General features: G+C 39.5%; 1 protein-coding gene across 1 annotated transcript in view; it reads right to left on the reverse strand.

Moving 5' to 3' along the window:
• The window catches only part of MCF2L2 (MCF.2 cell line derived transforming sequence-like 2), a 236259-nt gene that overhangs the window by 199602 nt on the left and 15976 nt on the right, over window positions 1-20681 (reverse strand). Inside the window, exon 2 of the mRNA XM_077879818.1 lies at window positions 4586-4669. Within this exon, the coding sequence (XP_077735944.1) occupies window positions 4586-4669 (84 nt within the window). The remainder of the gene's footprint in view (window positions 1-4585; window positions 4670-20681) is intronic.

Below are 20681 nucleotides of genomic sequence, written 5' to 3' on the forward strand. Positions count from 1 at the left end.
ACTAAATTTTCTGTTGTATCTGTTTGAACTATACTATACACTTTGGAGTCTATTTGGTATAGCTATTGAGTCCACCCTAACTAATATAGATTACAGTATCCATAAATTTCAATTTAGGATAGTGAGGGGGCAATACAAATTGGTTGTCATAAAAAGGATTTCAGTCCAATATTATTAAGAACCATTTCCATAGTCTACACTGTTCAATACAATAGCCACTAGACATATGTGGCTGTTGAGCACTTGCAATATAACCAGTCCAAACTGAGATGTGCTATAAGTGTGAAATACAGCGACGCCTGGGTGGCTCAGCAGTTGAACGTCTTCCTTTGGCTCAGAGCATGGTCCCCGGGTTCAGGATAGAATCCCACATCGGGCTCCTTGTGGGGAGCCTGCTTCTCCCTCTGTCTATGTTTCTGCCTCTCTCTCTGTGCCTCTCACGAATAAATAAATAAAATCTTTATTTTAAAAAAGTGTGAAATATAAAGTAGATTTCCAAGACTTAGTATGAAAAATTGTGAAGTATCTCAACAATAATTTTGAATATTGATGACATGTTGGGGTATTTTGGATATATTCGGTTAAATAAAAATGCTATTAAAATTAATTTCATGTGTTCCTCTTTGTTTTTTTAATATAGTTACAACAAAATTTAAAAGTACATATGTGGATCACAGTATATTTCTATTAAATAGTACTGTTCTTTACACCTTCTTGCATTGGTTTCCATCTCCTGGATGCCAAGTTACTAACTCTATCTCTGATTCAGAAAGAAATTTTGACTCTGGTTAGTTCCTTAATTTAACATTCTTCATTGTTGCACCGAGAATTTCCCACTTAATGGGGGGAAATGCAGTGGACTCCACAAGCCTAGGAGTATTTTATGCCTTCATTATTAATTAATTCTTAAAGGTGTTACATTAGAGAGAGAGGAAACTTCAGACAAAGATTCCAAGGGCAGAAATAACCATTAAAAGAAAAAGGAAATGATTATTCATTTATTTTTTTTTATTTATTTATGATAGTCACAGAGAGAGAGAGAGAGAGGCAGAGACACAGGCAGAGGGAGAAGCAGGAGAAGCCCGACTTGGGATTCGATCCCGGGTCTCCAGGATCGCGCCCTGGGCCAAAGGCAGGCGCCAAACCGCTGCGCCACCCAGGGATCCCTGATTATTCTTTTAATTAGAGGACAGGTATTATGATAGACACTGATAAATGGCTAATATATAACCAACCCCCTCTCCCCAGATCACCTTCTACTGAAGCCATTTAAAAGATAAATGTTTGCCTTTTCTGACTCTGTTGCTGGTAGAAATGGCTACATGACACAGTCCCACAATGAGACATAAGCAGAAGCCTACCAAGAGCTTCTGGGAAAGTTTTTGCTCTCCTGGCAAAAAAGAATAGAAGAAGCCAGCATTGCTCCTTTTCCTTCTTCCTGCTTTGGACACAGACTTGATATCTGGAACTACAGCAGTCATACTGACATTAAGGCTTTAAAAACAAGATAAACATCCAAAGAATCACAAAGGAGCACCCTTAATGTCATTGAGCCTCTGATCCAATACAAGGAATTTCTACTTTTGGATCTCTTCTTATGTGGCTTAGAAAACAAACAAGTCCATGGGCTAAGTTCTCTTATAGCCAGATTCTATGTGAGGCACATTCCTTAAAACAATCCACTTTACCAATGAGAGACCTGAAGTTACAATGACTTACTAAATGTGTTGTAATGTGAACCCAGAATCGCCTGAGTCCAAAGCTTAGTGTGTTTCCTCCACACTAACCTGCTTATATTCTCTTATTTCCTGGCTAAGCCCTAAATTTAGAAATATCCTGAGTTCACTGGGAACATGTCAGTTGTCTTTCAAGGTCAGAACCACCAAAGGCCTAGCCCTGGTCACTATCCAGTTCCTGCTGGTGGCCCCTGCTCACAGACTTCACCATCCAGAGGCCTCAAACCCTCTGGCCACAGATCTGGGTCAGCCATCATGCAATGAGTCCCTGCTCTCCCACCAGCCACGGGAGCACACGCAGAACACAGCAGGCCAGGCAACTGGGGCCTCTGTGAGATAAAGCCTCCATCCTGTCCTTCCCAGCATTCTTGGTTGATGGGGCCTCTGGTTCTTTCCAGAAGCTCGGTGGAATCTGCAGAAAAATCTGCAGCTGGATTTTCATCACCTTGCCTGCTTGAATCAGGAAACAGAAAACTCCTGTTTTCTGTTCTGTTTCCAGAACAGACCCCATAGCTGGGTTTCCACAGTGATGGAAAAAGACCTAAGCACAGAGCTTTCTGTTTCACAACCACAGCAACACAGGTTACCCAAAACAGCCTCATTACTGACATTTGCTACCACTTCAGGTAAAGATGAAAAGCAGGCCCAGTAATTCCAAGAAAGTGCTAACTCAGAGAACCCCAAGGCTACCCATATGCTTCCAGACTTGCAGTGTTGCAAATGCTACCACAGCTAATCCATGCTTCTCTCTCTTAAGAAGGGCAAACTTGAGGCAACTAGATGACAAAAGAAGCTCAAAAATGAAAGGATTGTCTTTGCCATGGTCAAAGGGACCTTCCTAAAACAGAGGTGTCCTCTTTGGTCCAGTGTGGGTTTCTACAGTTCTGTGTTCTCCATTAAAGGGTGACAATGATCCCTATTACTGACTCAGTTGTGGCATTATACACCATTTCAACTGTGAGCATGGCTTTGGTTCCTTATACAAACTGTATCATATTGAAAACTATTTTTTGTAATAGAGTCCTAAAATAAACATTTTATGGGATTAAAATATTTCAGGGAAAAAAGTTACTTAGTGGTAGTTGCAATGCTAAGTATTTTTCATATACTATGTCTTTGATCCTCAAAATTATGATGATCCCAACCATTCATTACCCAAATGAAAAAAGTGAGGCTTAGAGAACTATGTTGCTCAAGGAGATACAGCTGGCCAAGAGCAGAACGTACTTCCATATCTAAGACTGTCTGGTACCCATGTATTTATGTTTTTCCTGTCTCGCTTTTGAGAAATAAGAATAAAGAGAAGCACCTCAGTAATATTCAAAAAAGGTAACTTTGGATCACTAAATGCACAAACTAATCAGTCACTGGACTCCTTCCCCCAGATGAGCCATTATACATCCTAGAATCCTGGGATTGCTGGGGCAGTGGAGTTTTGGTGTAAGGGCACAGAAATCCACTCCACTTCACCCCATCATCTATTCCAGACCCTGATGCACATGAGCCTTGCAGCCTTCTGTGGTAGAAGGCCCCAGCAACAGTTGCCAGAAATCAAAAGGGCAGACCCCATGATACCTTTCCTTTTGCAGAATCCCAGCTTCCCAATGAGAAGCTACAAGACTGTATCTCAGAAGGCTGGTTAGGTTCTCCCACCAGGGCCAAGACTGTGGTGCCTAGGTGGGGGATGTGAGGAGCAGTCCTCACAGGACAGACCATGAGTACTCAGATAATTTTGAACTGAGCTCCTATTATATTATAGTTTCTGATCTAAGCAATACAGGTAGAAATAAGAAAAATGAGGACTCTACTTTAGAGCCTTCTGTGACTATATGAGCAGTGACCAATGTGGAGAAAATACCAGAGAATTCCCCAGAATGTCTGGATTGTGTAAGATTCCCCACTTAGGACACAACTCTGGGATGGGGAGAGGTATCCCAATAACAGAGACTGCATTTCCCTTAAACTCAGTAGGATAAGGACTTGAGAGTAGATTAAATATGATTTACAGAAAGGAAAGAAATGTGACTTTTTTAATATATCCTATGTTGTAGGGTTAAATTCATACCAGCTTCATATTCTCTCTGTGATGGAACTAAGGTAGTTTTGTTGCTTTTTTCAGATGTAAAAGATGAAGAGAGTGACTTGCCACCTTATTCCCCTGTGATGTGTGCTAAGGACAACTAATCTCACACCATGCCTCTAAGACGGGTCTAACCGTAATTTAGGGTATGGCATGTATCTCCAGTTTCAGTAATCAAAGTCACGTCACCATTGGCTAAGTGAATAAGAAAGAAGGGTACTCTGATAATGACAACTTTTCAGAGTTGTGCCTAGCCTCAGAAAATGTCTAGCCTTCTGTGAACATTAGCCTCTCTTTATTCTCAAATGCTCAATGGAAATCAATGCATTAAACTTAGGTCCATAAGAGCTAAGAATAAAAGACAAATCTCTCAGAGAACAAATAACCTCACCAATGCTCATGAACCCTTAAAACCAAACCCTCTTAAGGTTGGATCTTGGAAAAACATCCAATAAGAATGTAGGAAGAAAATCATGGTGGCAGCTGATATCAGTACTGATTACTTTTTCCTTCCTCAAAATTTCTTTAGTTCTGTTCTTTACAACCTAAAAGAAATGTACTCCTTTAAGGAAGATCAAATTGCACCCAATAGCAACAGGAATGACATCTATGAGATCTGACCCTCCTCCAGCTGTTCACTGCAGCTCTGGGAGAAACTGAAGGGATGACTAAGACTTGAGTATACCATTCATCAAGGTTCAAGAACCTGAGCCCACCCAACAAGACCCCCCCTAACAAAATCTGAAATACAAATGAATTTGCTCCTTACCTGAGAGAATGGCAAACTGTCTGTGAAGTTGTTCAATTATATCCACTGCCACTGAGGGCCTGATTTCCTGCTGCATAATTTCATCTGCACAAATGAAATACAAATTAGGTTAAATCTGTGAAAATCACAAAGAGAATTTAAGAAGAAGGGGGGGGGAAGAAGGGGAAGGGAAGCTTCACTACTGAGGAAATCTGGGACTTATCTAGATACGGTTATAGGTACATAATTCTCATGAGAACTCTATTCCTGAGATGCAAGAAATGGATCTGGGTTATGTGTGGTTTGAAACTTATACCCATGAGCACAGGAGCATTCTAGAGCCTCTTACAAGACTTTAGGAGGGTCAATGCAAGGAAGGGGCCCTGAAGCTTAAGCTTGAGTAGCTTCACAATATAGCTGCTGGGATAATCTCATTACCAAGGCAGGAACTCAAGGATCTATCTACTCCTTTAGGTCTGCAGGACATCTTAAACACAAACAACAGAAGTCACCAGAGTTCATCTCAAGCTGGGTCATAAAATCCATTAGAGATTTATGAAAGTTCTTTGCTTTTTGTCCCCTTACCTCCCTCATTCCTTCCTTTTTGCCTCCCTCCTTAGCTACCTTATTTTTTCCCTTCCAGAATACTTGAAGGGGCCTTCCCACTGCCAAGCATGTTTAGGGAGGGACTTCTCATTTTGCTGATGAAAGATACTCCATACTAAATAAAAAGTTACAGGTTTCCAAGGCAAAACTTTGAACCTTTCAAGTACAAACCTACAAATGTCCTCTAACGCTAAGAGTGATCTGTAAGCCCTACAATTTGCATTCTACCCATTTGGGGGAAGGGGATTAAAGAGAGGAGAAAACTGAATGGAAATCCTTAACCTGGACTGGAAAGAGGAAGACGTTTTCACACTCTCGCTGCCTGAGATATTATTATTCTCATTTAACTATTTCCCAGAGAATCTCAAAAAATGAACTGGTTATTGTTTCTATAGCAGTTAAACATCAGGTAAGATTAAGGCACCAGTCAAATAGTCTTGTACATTAATGCTAAATAGGAATCTCCCATTGATTCAGCCTAGAGTCAGGGTAATGGTATGATATTGCAACATTGCAGTCAGAAGGTTATATTTTGCAAGCTCCTCCCAGGACTTTGGTTTCCACTTCTTAGCTTTAGTGTGATGGTTAAAGGAGATGATGTATATGGGGATGTACACAGTAGATAGCAAATACTAGTTATAGCCCTTAGTCTAGAAAGGCTTTTCCTGTATTTGTTTTCTGAAAGTCTTTTTTTAAAGATTTTATTTATTTATTTATTTATTCATTCATTCAAGAAAGGGAGAGCATGCAAGTGCACACATTCCCACAAGCAGGGGGAGGAGTAGAGGGGAAAGGAGAGGCAGGGAAAGAATCTCAAGCAGACTCCTGACCTGAGCCAAACTAAGAGTGGGAGTTTCAACCTACTGAGCCACCCAAGCACCCTCTGAAAGTCTTGTAAGGACTGGGGAAAGTGAGAGCTTAAATGCCAAGACCCTTCTCAACGAATCTACCACTTTCTCTGGAGGAAAGCAGATAAACTCAGGCCAGAGCTCTTTCATCCCTCTTAATCTTTCCACTCTGAATTCACTAAAAATTCATTAAAACCCTACTTCACTGTTAAGTTTAGTGGATGCTATAATGGCACTGTAGTTTTATATTTGGCAAAAAGGGGGTCTTCTTGGTTTTATACAGAAACTAAAAGTATTTAAGAATAAAATGATATTAACTCTTATATCTGCTTAAAAATGCTCAAGCACTCCCTCCCTCCTGCCAAAAATGTATGGAGCCGGGGGAGGAGAGGATGAAATCAGATTCACCAATACGGATAATTGTTTAAGCTGGATGATGGGTCTGTGGGACCCATATAATTCTTTTGCACATGTTTTAAATTTTTCATAATAAAATATAAATTACAAATGGAGGCCAATATAGAGAATTTAAGCAGGAACACAAGTTATACAATTGAAGACTTTTTCAGAATATAATCTCCCAGTAGTCTAAGAAAGTAGCATACCTAAAAATAGAGCTAGATTATTATTTTTTCATACTTGAGGGAGTATATTTAAGAGATAATGAGCCAAAAGAAAAACCAAGATCATAAGATGCAATTTATTGTTATTGTACTTCAATATTTGAGGTGTGCTTTACACATTTTAAATAGGTAAGATCTGAAAATGAACAACAGAAGCGAGTTAAGCCAGCCATACCCCAACCCATCTCATTTCTTAAATGAAGAAATGGAGACCCAGAAATATTCTGGCCTTCCCTATGGTCATATAATTTAAGCATGGAGCCAGGGTCAGCTTGGGATCACCTGACTCTAAGAGGACAAATCTCGACCTTCCGTGATAGCAATTCCCAGACCCTTGGTCTTCAGGAGCACTGTCTTCTATTACCCCTGAGAAGATTACTAGTGTCTCTCATGATGGGAATTTTCCCAGACTTCCAACAGAGACTTTTCCCACTTTTCCCATTTGGGGTTACCAAGTGAACAGGACTAAAATGTGCAATTTGTTTTTCAAGAAGAGAAATGAGCTGATTTGCCTTTGCTGAGATAGCTTGGCCCCCAACAAGGGAGTGACAGGGTTGTCCTTGAAGATTTTCCCACAAAGGAGCCTCATGACCCCACCTGGCCAGACACAACATATCATGTGGGTTTCTCAGACTCAGTGCTGACCCAGAGCATGGAGATGACCTCAGACACACCCAGCCTCTAGTGATGCCTGACATCTATGGGCCTATTGGAAGAAGGGCAAGCTCAGTTCAGCCCCAAACAGGGCACATTCATACTCTGACCAAAAGAGACACAAAGACTATCCCTGCTGCTGGTAAGCCCTGCCACCCACTCCTGCATAGATGGGTAGGGAAGGGAAGACAGAAACTCTTTGGTCTAAAGGAGCACCTTTCTCTGCAATGGGAAAGAACCCAGACAGCTCTGCATGGGAAGGACCACTTCTGCCAACTTCTAGCTAGACAACAAGAGCAAGAACACTCTAAGCCTAAGTGTCCTCTGTAGTGAAATGGCTTTTACTTCTCTAGAAATTGTTGGGCATGACCAGTGAAGACCCACCAAAGTGGTGGTGCCTGCTGCACTCTGCTTGGCCCTTTGGTCCTGTGTGGAGGCTTCCTGCTTGCTATTTGGTAGTTTTGATGTGCCTGGATTAGAAAGGCACTTTTCTCTTTCAATCCACATAAGCCAGGGGGCGTGATAATTCAGTTTCAACACAATTTCTATCCTGGGCAAAGTTACAAATAGATCAGGGAAAAACTTGTCCCTTTTCTATCCCTGAGAAGCAGATGTGTGATTGTATGCTACCCTGGAACCAAAGTTCCAGAGATGCAAAGGGCATCAGAGGGCCCAACACAACCTCCCCAGTGATGAAATAACAGCCCAGCACATCCCATGGAAACTCACTTGGGAAAGAAGCAAATAACACCCCTGTGCTGCCCACTGTCCAATCAGAGACAGCCATGCAAGCTCTGGGGCAGGACCTTTCCCACTGATTGCAGCCGTCCTCACAGCAGAGTAGGGAACTGCTGATAATAGCTAGTTGCAGTCTGCATGTTGCAACTGGTCAGGAATAAAGGGCAGTGAAACCCTTAGCCTCCCACTCTGGCTGTTTGGAAATTTCAGTCACATTGGGATTTAAAAGATTTAAGTATCGTCTGAAGAAAAAAAGAACCAAATTGCTAAATACATAAGTAAGTTAGGGGAACAAAGTTTGGTCTGGACCGAAAAGGGAAGGCAGTCCCAAGTTTGACAGAGGCTGCCACATTTCTACTTTGAGAATCTGGTGGAAAAATGGAAGAGTCTGCCACCTATTGGACTAGGAATGGGGCCAGGATCCCCCGTCCCAACCTCTATGCAGCACACCTCTCTGTTAGTAACACTATCGAGAACCAGCTGTGAGCCAGCCCTATCAGTGCACCTCACAGATTAACTCATTTAATGGGTTGGATAATCACAGTAAAGGAATGCATCCCTGCACTAAAATGAACCTCTTCCGGCCCACCCTGCCCTCTTACCCCTCAACTAGACCAGACTTGACTGCCAGGAAAACACTTAGGGACTAAAAGCTCTGAGAAATCAGTTGCTGGGCTGGTAGGAAAAGCCACCTCCCTGAGATATGCTGTTTCACTGCTCTTTTTTTAAATTGGCCTGGTCAGACATAACACAAACCAATTTCTCCTTCTTTTACTGGCCCCTGTGCTATAGCAATGCTTAACCTGAACCATAAGACAGCACTGAAGTCTTGTCCGTAAATTAACAATGAATAAAAGGCAATAGAAAAGCAGGTGGAAGAATTTTTTTAAAGGAAAAAATTAGAATTTTAAAAGCAAGAATACTAGAAGATGTCCAACTTACTATTAGTCAAATAATGCAATTAAAACAGCAATAGAGTATCTCATTCATCCATAAAATTACTGAGATTCTAATACTCAATGCTGGGATTTTGTTGAAAAACTAGTACATACACTTTCTACTCCTTAGGAGTAGAAAGTAGTTTCACAATATTTTATCCAGTGATTATTGTATAGTTACATGCCAAACCCTTTACATGCAGCATCTCATTTAATCCAAAACAATGCTAAAGGCAATATTGAACTAGATTTGCAGTAGCTCATCTCAGGTTAAGCAGAGCCAAAATTTGAATCCCTCCCATTTCTGAACTCCAAAGTCCAACATCTTAAACATTACAATATAGAGCTTCAATATACAGTCATTAAAATCTTCATGATCCTTTGCCCTTTCATCTTATATTTAGAAATTTATGCCAACAAAATAGTAAAATGAAAACTTTATACATAAAAAGGTAGACTAGAATATTATTTATAAGACTGAAAAAATGAAAGCAACCATTATATAATCATGAAGACCACCTCCATAGAAAAATATTTAAGATATCATATCAAGATCATAAAAGCCATATGTGAGGTGGGATTGTTGACACATTAAAAAAAGAAGAAAGCACATGGTGTATTTGTGCATATGTGTGCAGGCATATGAGAAAAAAATACTTGTGTTAAAATAATGGAATCACACTGTGGTTACCCCCTTTAGCTTACATTGAAAAAAGTATGCTCTGGTAGCCTTTATTTTTTATGCTGATAGGACTTTATTGAAGTATAATTTACATATAGCACAGTGTACAGATCTTAAGTGTACAGTTTGATGAATTCTGATAAATATATACACTCATGCAACCATCAAACAGATCAAGATATTGAACGTTTCCATCACCCCCAAAGTTTCCCTGTGACCTGTGCCCCAGGCCCCACACTTCTGAGAGCTCCACATATCACAGCTCTCCCTCCCACGTTAAAGATCACATGGCTGGCTCTGTCACTCAAGATCCAGTGTCAGGTTGGCAAGGCACACTGCAGCCCTATACATCTATTCTCCTAATACCACTGGTGCCCCAGGGAAATACTTCTCCGCATCTCTTGGTCTATATCCTCAAAGGAAAAGGCGACTGCATCCAATGCTGTGCTGGTTTGTGGGCTGTGCCGCTGCTGGTGTCAGAGACAGAAACTGCTTCTGAGTGCTGGGAAGATTGGAGCAGTGTAAGTGCTTAGGTAAGAGAAGAGATAAATTAATTATCACATCAAATCCTTCCTCTCACATGGCATGTATGCTGTAGATTCTTATATAATGAAATCTCATGCCCAGTACTACCAAGCATCAACCTTTTTTCTTCCTTCCAATTCATGAGGCAAATACATATATTCAAAATGTGAATTCCTTGAATGCAATTACATTTTACACAAGTCACATTTACTTTAGATCACAGATCCTAACAGAGCTCAAATTATGTGAAAATCTCAATTTATAACAACAGTATTTTGCTAACATGAAGGCAAGAAAAAAATATATTTTATGGATTAATTAATGATTTACAGATTACAGATATCTTTATCACTCATCCAAATTTCACAGGCCCATCAACACAACACTCAGGTACATGCAATAATTCAACTTGGTCATCATTGCTATTTTCTGGCTTTTACTCACATAAAAACCACAGCTTTGGACATATTTTAATCTTGTTCTTAGGAGAGTATGTTGTAAGGTAGGTAGGAAGATAAAACATTTTATTTAATTGTGGCATGTGGGCTTCCATTTGTCCCAGGCTCTGCAATGCCTGTTTAAAACTGTTTTTGAGGAGGCAGCCTGGGTGGCTCAGCGGTTTAGTGCCGCCTTCAGCCCAGGGCCTGATCCTGGAGACGGGGGATGGAGTCCCACGTTGAGTTCCCTGCATGGGGCCTGCTTCTCCCTCTGCCTGTGTCTCTGTGTGTGTGTGTGTCTCTCATGAATAAATAAAATAAAATCTTAAAAAAAAAAAGTAAAACTGCTTTGAGAACTGGTAAGATATTACTAAGCATAGCATTTCTGTTAATACTTATCCAAAGCCCTTTTCTCCTTCTTTCGTTTACACACAGAGTTGATACATTTTTTAAAAAGCTCCTTAAAAAATAAATAAATAGGGATCCCTGGGTGGCGCAGCGGTTTGGCGCCTGCCTTTGGCCCAGGGCGCGATCCTGGAGACCTGGGATCGAGTCCCACATCGGGCTCCCGGTGCATGGAGCCTGCTTCTCCCTCTGCCTGTGTCTCTGCCTCTCTCTCTCTCTGTAACTATCATAAATAAATAAAAAAAAAAAAATTAAAAAATAAATAAATAAATAAATAAATAAAATAAAAATAAAAAATAAAAAAAATAAAAAGCTCCTTAATTTCAAATAAATAAATAAATAAATACTCCTTAATTTCTACTGACATTTCACATTGTACCCATGTATGAGACAAGCACTGTAGAGACGGAAGTTTCTCTGCTATGAGTTTCCCTAGCAACAATAGCTGGAGATGACATTCCCCTGTAGCCCTTCATAACTCCAGGACAGGTGAAACTGAGCTCTCTCTGCCAATTGGGGTATTGTAAATAAAAAGCAATCAAGGCCCTGGAGGAAATTGACAAAATCTGTGAAAATACTTAATCCCCTCTTTCCATAAGGCTCTCCCATTATAGCACTGGATTTCAAATGCCTCACCTGCATTTTAATTAGTACCCTGCCCCCGGGAGTGCTTCTCAAATTATAATGGATATATAAATCAGATGGGATTTAAAACGCAGATTCTGATTTAGTAGGCTTAGGACAGGGCATTTCTAACAAGCTCTCCTGATGCTGCCGATTCAACAGAGAACCAAGCACAAGACTGATTCCAAAGCCTTAGACTATTCTTGGTCCTTTCCTGTTGCTTATGAAAATGCAACTCAGGAAGAAAAAAAGTTTGTATTTGGGTTGTTCACTGTCTGCTTCTCTAATCATTCAAAAAAATAATCATATCTGTGTGTTCAAAGTGTTCTTGAAACTGAGGCCTGGATGGTATAAACTCTTCCTTCTATGCTGATTGTGAGTTCAACACAAAAAGAAAACAAGCCAGCCCTGGCTTGATAACCTCCTTACCTCTCCTTCCAGCATAGCTGTACCTCAAGCCTGCCCCACTGCTCTGGGTGGGCTCCTTCATGTCTATGCCCTCTCATTCTTGGCCCACTCTAGCCCTGGATTCATTACAAGTTTATGGTCTGGAAGCAGTTCCTTGGGCAAAACAATATAATGTGATATAAGATGAGGCGATGAAATGACCTGATATGAGTAATAATCATTTAACATAGCATTCTTCCAAACGTTTCTGTATTTTTCCTTCTAAAACTCCTAGAGAAAAAAAAATATCTTAACACAAAGGAATCAAAACAGTAGGATTTTAGACTTTTTAGCAATATGATGAGTAAACAAATTTTTTGTTAAGAAAATGTCCTGGAAGCTCTGGCAAACTTTCCTTCCTTCCTCTCTTGATTGATTTATTGACTCATTCATTCATTCATTCATTCAGGTATGGAAACAGAATGAAAAGAACTGAACTTGCATCTGAGCTCTGCCACTAACCAGCCCCTCCTATCTTCAGGCTCTCCTTCTATAAAATGAGAATGAAGAATAATTATTACTATCTCCTTGGAGGGCCATTGTGAGGAGTAACACTACCATGTATTGAACACTTACTGCCTACTGGCACTGTGCTACATGCTTTACATATATTATCTAACTTAATTAATTAAAATAACATGTGAAAGCAGTTTGTGGGGATCCCTGGGTGGCGCAGCGGTTTGGCGCCTGCCTTTGGCCCAGGGCGCGATCTTGGAGACCCGGGATCGAATCCCATGTCGGGCTCTCAGTGCATGGAGCCTGCTTCTCCCTCTGCCTATGTCTCTGCCTCTCTCTCTCTGTGACTATCATAAATAAATAAAAATTTAAAAAAAAAAGCAGTTTGTGTATAAAAGATTCAACAGAAGCTAATTAAATTGATCATTCAGTCCTTTGAGCTATGATCCCAAAGATACTACAATAGATTTCTCACAAATACCCATGTTCTTGCCATGCATTGCTGGTTTGCATTGAAATTCTGCTTATAAACTCCCCTTTTTTGACCTTTCTCTTTCACTATGAAATAAGTCTGATGGAATTTGTTTTGAGTTCAGAAGGACTCAGGAGCAAAACAGAAATTAGAATTAGGTCAAAATATAAACATGTAGTATATGATAAAAGTGGCATTTCCCATGGGGCCAGAGGGAGATTATTCAACAAATAGTGTTGAGCCAATCTGCTGGTCACAAAAAGACATCAATCAAGTATAGTAATTAAGAGCGTTATGTCTGGTGCCACAATGCCTAGGTTCAAATCTTGGCTCTGTCATTTACAGTAAACTAATCTCAAGCAAGTTGCTTGATTTCCCTGTGCCTTAATTTCTTGACCTGAAAATGGGGGAAATTATAATACATCCACCTTATCTAATCGTTTTAAGAACTGAGTTAATATAGTTAGTGTATCCATGTTTTCCCTTCTTGCCAAAAGAATAAGCTCCAGCCAGGTTAAATAATGAAGCCATAAAAATACTAGAAGAAACTATAGGAGAATATTTTTATAATACTGGAATCAGAACAGCCTTTCAAAGTATGACAGAAATTCCAGTAAGACTGATAAAGTTCACTTAAAAACTACTTTGGCAGAGCAAACATACCTTGAACAAACTCAAAAAATAACAAATTAGCATATATAGCATATATAGTTGATAAAGGGCTTATCTTCCCAGAATATAAAGAGCAACAGTAGACTGGATAGTATCCCCCACCCAAAAATATGGCCATGTCCTAATGTACCTGTGAATATTACCTTATGTAGAAAAAGGGTACCTGCAAATGTGATTAAGTTAAGGCTCTTGAGAGGAAGAGCCTATTTTGAATTATCCGGGTGGGCCCAGAAGGCAATCATATGTATTTTTATAAGAGAAGGAAAGAGGGGCACCTGGATGACTCAGTCATTTGACTGAGATTTGAGCATCTAACTCTTGACTTCAGCTCAGGTCATGATCTCAGGGTCATGGGACAGTCCCACAGGGCTCTGCACTCAGGCAGGGTCAGCCGGAGATTCTCACTTTTTGCCCCTCCCTATTCCCACTCTCTCTCCTTCTAAAATAAAGTTTAAAAGAGAGAGAGAAACAGGAGAAGAGTGTGAAGATAGAGGCTGAGACTGGAATGCTGCAGTCACAAACCAACACAGACCTGGAGACATCAGAGCCTGAAACAGCCAAGAAAATAAATTTCCCCTGCAGCCTCTAGAGACCAGCACCTTGATTTGGGACTTCTGGCCTCTAGATCTATGAGAAAATAAATTCCTGCGGTTTTAAGCCATCAAGTCTGTGATCATCTATTACAGCAGCCACATGAAACAAACTAAGAACAGACAATTCATGAAATAAATACAGCCAGTGAATGAATGTAAGATCACAATAATATCAGAAAGGCCATTTAGACACGCCCAAACCCTACATTAAGATACTCAAATTTTCATTGCTGTCTTGAAACACAGAATAAAATGACTGACAGCTAAAGCACGTAGGCAAACATCTTATAACCTTGTATAGTGGGGGAAAGAAGAAAAGCAACAACTTGTATGTAGTGTTGTAAGTTTAGAATCCAGAAATTCTTCATAATCTTTCAAATTACTTCTTCTCTTCCCTACTAACAAAACTGTAAAGCCCTTATGATTCAACTTTAACAAAATTAGGGCAATAATTTACACTTGAATTCAAACCCTGTAGGATTTGTGTGCATGCACAGGCGAGTACCTATGTGTTTTAAGAATGGAAAGCAAAATCTGATTAACACTAGTTCTTTTTTTTTTTTTTTTTAAGATTTTATTTATTCATAGAGACAGAGAGAGGCGGAGACACAGGCAGAGGGAGAAGCAGGCTCCATACAGGAAGCCTGACGTGGAACTCGATCCCGGGGCTCCAGGATCACACCCCAGGCTGCAGGTGGCGCTAAACTGCTGCACCACCGGGGCTGCCCAAGTTGTTCTTTCTTAATTAGCAAATGCATCATAGCTCTTGCCTTTGATAAGATAGTATATGTATTATATCTTATATATCATATATGGTATAAGAATTGATTCAGAAAGTATACTGTAATGATGATAAAGCATGCTTCTCTATTCAGTAATTCCCCCCTCTTGAAGAAATAGTTTCCAAATATAAGAGGAATAAAGAGAGACCAAGACAGTTGGGGTTTTTGGGGGTTTTTTTTAAGAGTTTATTTCAGAGAGAGTGCATGCACACAAGCAGGGGGAGCAGTAGAGGGAGAGGGAGGAGGAGATTTCCTTGCTGAGCAGGAAGCCTGACAGGGACTTGATCCCAGCACCCCAGGATCATGACCTGAGCTGAAGGCAGACACTTAACCAACTGAGCCACCCAGGGTCCCCAAGACAGTTCTTTAAGCACTTTTCCTAACCTGTGATCAAGGGAAATGAATGTATTATAAACATTTTCAAGGCAAAAAAAAAAAAAAAAAGAGTGGGATGGGGTATTATAAAAAAGCCCATCCATAAAAGAAACAGTCTTAGAAACAAGTAGTTGCTTTAGCTCTTAGAGCATCTGTCATCTGTCTTACTAGCTTCCAAATACATGTAAGGCATACTCAGAAATACTGTGCCTTCTCCCCCAGACCCCTGAAGGGAAGTGTTTTTCTTTTTTCTCCCCTTAAACCACCAGTCTGTTATTAGTTCATATGTTTAAAAATGAAGTCTTAGCATTTCAGATTTCATATATTTTTCAGACTTAACGTTTTTCTTCAGAACATGAGTTTCATTATCTGGATTACTTTCATTTTACAACAGCAATATATGATGGTTATTTTTAAAAATAAAAACACAACAATAAGAAAAATAAAACTCCTTATCACTCCTTCAACTCAAATTAAATAGTTATCTTATTGGTATATAATAGTCAATATGCATATATTTATGTATAGACATATATCCTTTTAAAAAGGATTCATACTTACACATTCCTTTTTTTTTTTCTTTAAAGATTTTATTTATTCATGAGAGACACAGAGAGGGAGAGGCAGAGACACAGGCAGAGGGAGAAGCAGGCTCCATGCTGGGAGCCCGACGGGGGACTCCATCCGGATCCCGGGTCTCCAGGATCACGCCCTGGGCCGAAGGCGGCACTAAACCGCTGAGCCACTCGGGCTGCCCATACTTACACATTCCATCCTACAACCTGATTTTTTCAGAATATTTGGTATCTCTTTTTAATATAAATTTTTCAATAAATGACCATCTACAATATTGTTAACAGCTGATGAATGCTCTTTAAAAAGTCCTTTTAAACTCCTTTTAATAAACTTGAAACAGTATTGCAAGTACATTTTTTGAGTAAAATTAATTAAATAAATTATTATTCCATTGAGAATGAGGATGAATAACAAAACATACATTAAAGAAAGGCATCATTGCTTTCACAGTACCTTGTTCTGCCATATATTCTAGCCTGGTGCAACTTCCCAGGAAATGGTGGTAAGCCCTCATTTCTGCCTCTGTGATCCGCACTGAGGTGTAAGGTAAGTATCTGGGGTCTTGCTGCCCACACTTCTTACACCAGGAAGCCATTGGATCCCAGGAAATGGTGCCACTTTGCTCTCTCTTCATTCCTCTCAGCACTGTACTCTCATATAAATGGGTTTAATCCTTTCTCCTGACTAATCTCACTGAAGTTCATTCAAGGTCATTTCATTGCTGAGAGTTTATCCTTTGGATTGGTGAGTGCTCACAGGATTACAGGCCCAATTGTAACTGGACTTTCTCATTTGAAAACAAAGGGAAACAAGTGAATGAAGATGTGGGGCAGAGACGGCAATCCTAGAGTTGGTGAGAATCAGATTTTTTTCTTTTTTAGAGGAATCGCAACATGAGACATGTATCAGGCCACTGGATATTTAAAATAAAATAATAGACAGGGATAAATTTTTCAAAGGATGCTCTTAAGAAAATTTATTCCAGGCCACAATCCTCCCCTCCTTTCTTCCAACTTCTCTAGGCTGCAAAGGAACAAAATCCAGAGACTTAACACTGCAGCCAACAGAAGTCACTATCCAGGCAGGCAACACGGTTTGGCACAGCAAATGGTGAATGTTCCAATCCTGAGGGAATCTAGTGTTTCCTGAACTACTTCTAAAGACCAAGTACAATATCATGATTCTAAAATGAAGGATGTTCTTTGCCAGTCATGATCTGACGGAGACCTCCCACCCTTACTACCACTTGGGGAAAAGCGAGCGCACCTTTCAGAACTGTGCTGTGCACAGAGTGTGGTATACTCAGAGGCTGATTTTTCATAATGCATTTTATCTTGGTTCTTCACACTTAATGTTTTTGTTTAGTAATGTCATGCTCAAAGATTTAAAGAAAGAGCACAATATGCAGTATACAACAAGTAATAAATAAGTTTGTATATAAACTTCTAATTTTTATTTGTATGATTCAAGCTGAAATTTGAGTAAGGCTTGCAACTGGCCAAGGAGCAACTGGAAATTCTTTTTTATAAAAAATAAAGTTTATTTTTAAGCAGGAGGTAAAACTCACATATAGTGAAACACTCAAATCTGAAATGTATATTTTAATGAGTTTTGACAAATGGATACATCCACATGTAACCCATACTCCTTTCAAGATATAGAATGTTTCCATCCATAGAAAGTAACTTAATGCCCCATTCCTAGTCAACACTTATTCCTAACCCCCAAATAATCACTAAAGTGATTTTTCAATAGAGACTAGTTTTGCCTTTTCAAAAACTTCATATAATGTAATCATACAGTATGTACTCTTCTTGTCTCTAGCTTCTTTCTCAGGATAATGCTTTTCAGATTCACTCATGTTGTATGTATTAGAAGTTCATTTATTTTTATATAGGAGTTGTATCCCAACGTATGGATGGTCACAGTTTGTCCATTCTCCTGCTGATAGACATTCAGGGTTGTTTTTGTTTTTTTTCAATTTGGGCTGTTTCAATTTATGGCTGTTAAAGTTGCTATGAACATTTATGTAAAGGTCTTTGTATGGTCACATGTTTGTATTTCTCTTGGATAAATCCCTACTAGTGGTATTGTTCAGTCAAAGGAAAAGTGTATATTTAATTTGTAAGAAACTGCCAAATGTTTCCCCAAATTGGTTATACCAAAAAGTCTTTTAAGATTAGAGGCTGCTCTGTTTAGTAATCCTCAGAGCCAATTCTTTATCAGTGTTAACTACATGTGAAGTACTTTAAGATAAGTACCTAAGAAGAGGAAGAAAATTTGAGATGTTAAAACTTATGAAAGCTCTTTTTGCCTCTACCATTAGATATTGTGAATATGTGACCTCCAATTAAATGCCAAATCTGAAAGTCCTAATACAGGGCAGCAAAAAAGGTAATTTTTAAACAATAGTTTGTTATATATAGCCAATTTTCCCTCCAAAACAGCTGTGCCACTTTACATTTCCATCAACAATATGGAAAGTGCCTGATTCCCCCATATGGAGGCTCTTTTTCCTACTAAACATTAACTTCTTTACCCATTCATTTAGATATGAATAGTCATGAATGGTTGGCTGGCATCACAACACCTACGAACATGAGAGCTATCTTTGTTAACCACGTAAATCCACATGGCAGTGTGCATGCAATTGCACACACCCAGCAATGACCATAATTATATTTTTGCAGCTTACAGTACTCTATGGAGAGAGCAGACTGGAAAATCTTGGAAATTTTCTTTATAGCATTTGAATCTCTATTACATGAACAAACTGTACAGCCCTTAAAAATCCTATATTCCATGCATTGACTTTCACCATTTGACCAAGATCAAATATCCAGTAAAGGACGGTCTTTTCTTTATGTTAAACAACAGATTCTGAAATAACTGTGTACTAGGTAACTCTCCTTAGGAAAGAACTGATTACTTCAGTAGTAATGGCAATGGAAAATGAATCTTTTCCCCAAATGCCCCCAGCCTCCCTGCTACAAACTACTACCATAGGTAGAGAAAAAAAGAAAGTTTTTGGCACTTCTAGATTCAAGCCTATTTAAAATAAAATTGTGTATGTTTTGTACCTGTGTAGTAGAATGAACTGAAGCCATCCACTTACCCCCACCTATCAGGGCAAAATGGAGAATGAGAAGTCACCTACAAACTCAAGAAGGATCTGAGGTATCCATACCAGGAAAGCATCTGGGTTGTTATTTCACCAGAAATAAAAACAAAGTAATATTAAAGGGAGGGATATTTTTTTCCTTATATGAACTAGACTTTTTTTGTTTTTGTGTTTTTAAAGTCAACACTTAAATATCCTGGTGTATTTGCTAATGAGACTAAATTGACTTTCCCCCAGAGTTAGCCTGGGGGGGGGGGGGCAAGGGAATAATAGGGCTCTTGGTGATGGAGCTCTCAGGGCCACCACACCCCATCAGTTGACCAAGGGGCCACAAGGGCTACAGACCATCTCATCTTCCCTATCTTTCCCTTTCCTAGAGGAACAGGGACACCTCATTCCCTCTGAGTCAGGGAAAGGGGGCCTGCCACATCCAGTTACATACATATGGAGGAAGCCCTAGAGAAAGCATACTGAACAGATATGTGGTTCCTACTGGGAAGTGGGATCGAAGTTACAGGGGACAAGGAGACTTTGACTTCTAATTTCCCACCCTTCTATACTACATGCAATTTGTATGAAAAGCATGGATTACTTTCATTAGTAAACTTAAAATATACTAAGATTTTTAAGAATTATCTTATCTGGGTTACTCCATATACCTAGCTTTCCAACATGCTCCTTGATACTATTTTAGAGCACTGCCTTTATAAAACTTTATAAATCTTACTGACCACTATGGCAAAATATTGATGGTTGTTGGAGCTGGGTGATGAGTAAGGTTTGAAAGACCATTCTATTTTTGTGATTGATTGATTGATTGATTTTAAGGTTTTTTTTTTTTAAGATTTATTTATTTATGATAGACACAGAGGGGGGGGGGGGCAGAGACATTGGCAGAGGGAGAAGCAGGCTCCATGCAGGGAGCCCGATATGGGACTCGATCCTGGGACTCTGGGATCATGTCCTGAGCTGAAGGCAGATGCTCAACCTCTGAGCCACCCAGGTGTCCCTACATAAAATCTTAAATCCATTATATGTTAAAAGTCATCAAAAACAAAATTATAAAATAAAAGCAAACTGGAAAATAAAAAATACCTGCTACAAACTTAACCCAGGCTTAATATACTTAACATTGAAAAACACCTACTCAAAAATATCTTGACCCCCAAAAACACACAAACAAGTCACGTCACAGAGCAAAAATTCAAACAGCAAAGAATAAACTTATTAAAAATTATTCTAGTCCACTAATAATTTTTAAAATTCTGTTAAAATGAATACCATGCCACTTTTACTTATCAAACAAGCAAAAATTCAAATAATATCACCTAAAAGGCGGAGGGAAGCACCTGGGAGGCTCAGTGGTTGAGTGTCTGCCTTCGGCTCAGGTCGTGATCCTGGGGTCCTGATCAAGCTCCCCACAGGGAGCCTGCTTCTCCCTCTGCCTGTCTCTGCCCCTCTCTCTCTCATGAATAAAGTCTTTAAAAAAAAAGAATAAAATTCATATCATTATATATATAATATGCATAATATACATAAAGAG

Source organism: Canis aureus, chromosome 31 (assembly GCF_053574225.1).
Source record: "Canis aureus isolate CA01 chromosome 31, VMU_Caureus_v.1.0, whole genome shotgun sequence".
NCBI lineage: Eukaryota > Metazoa > Chordata > Mammalia > Carnivora > Canidae > Canis > Canis aureus.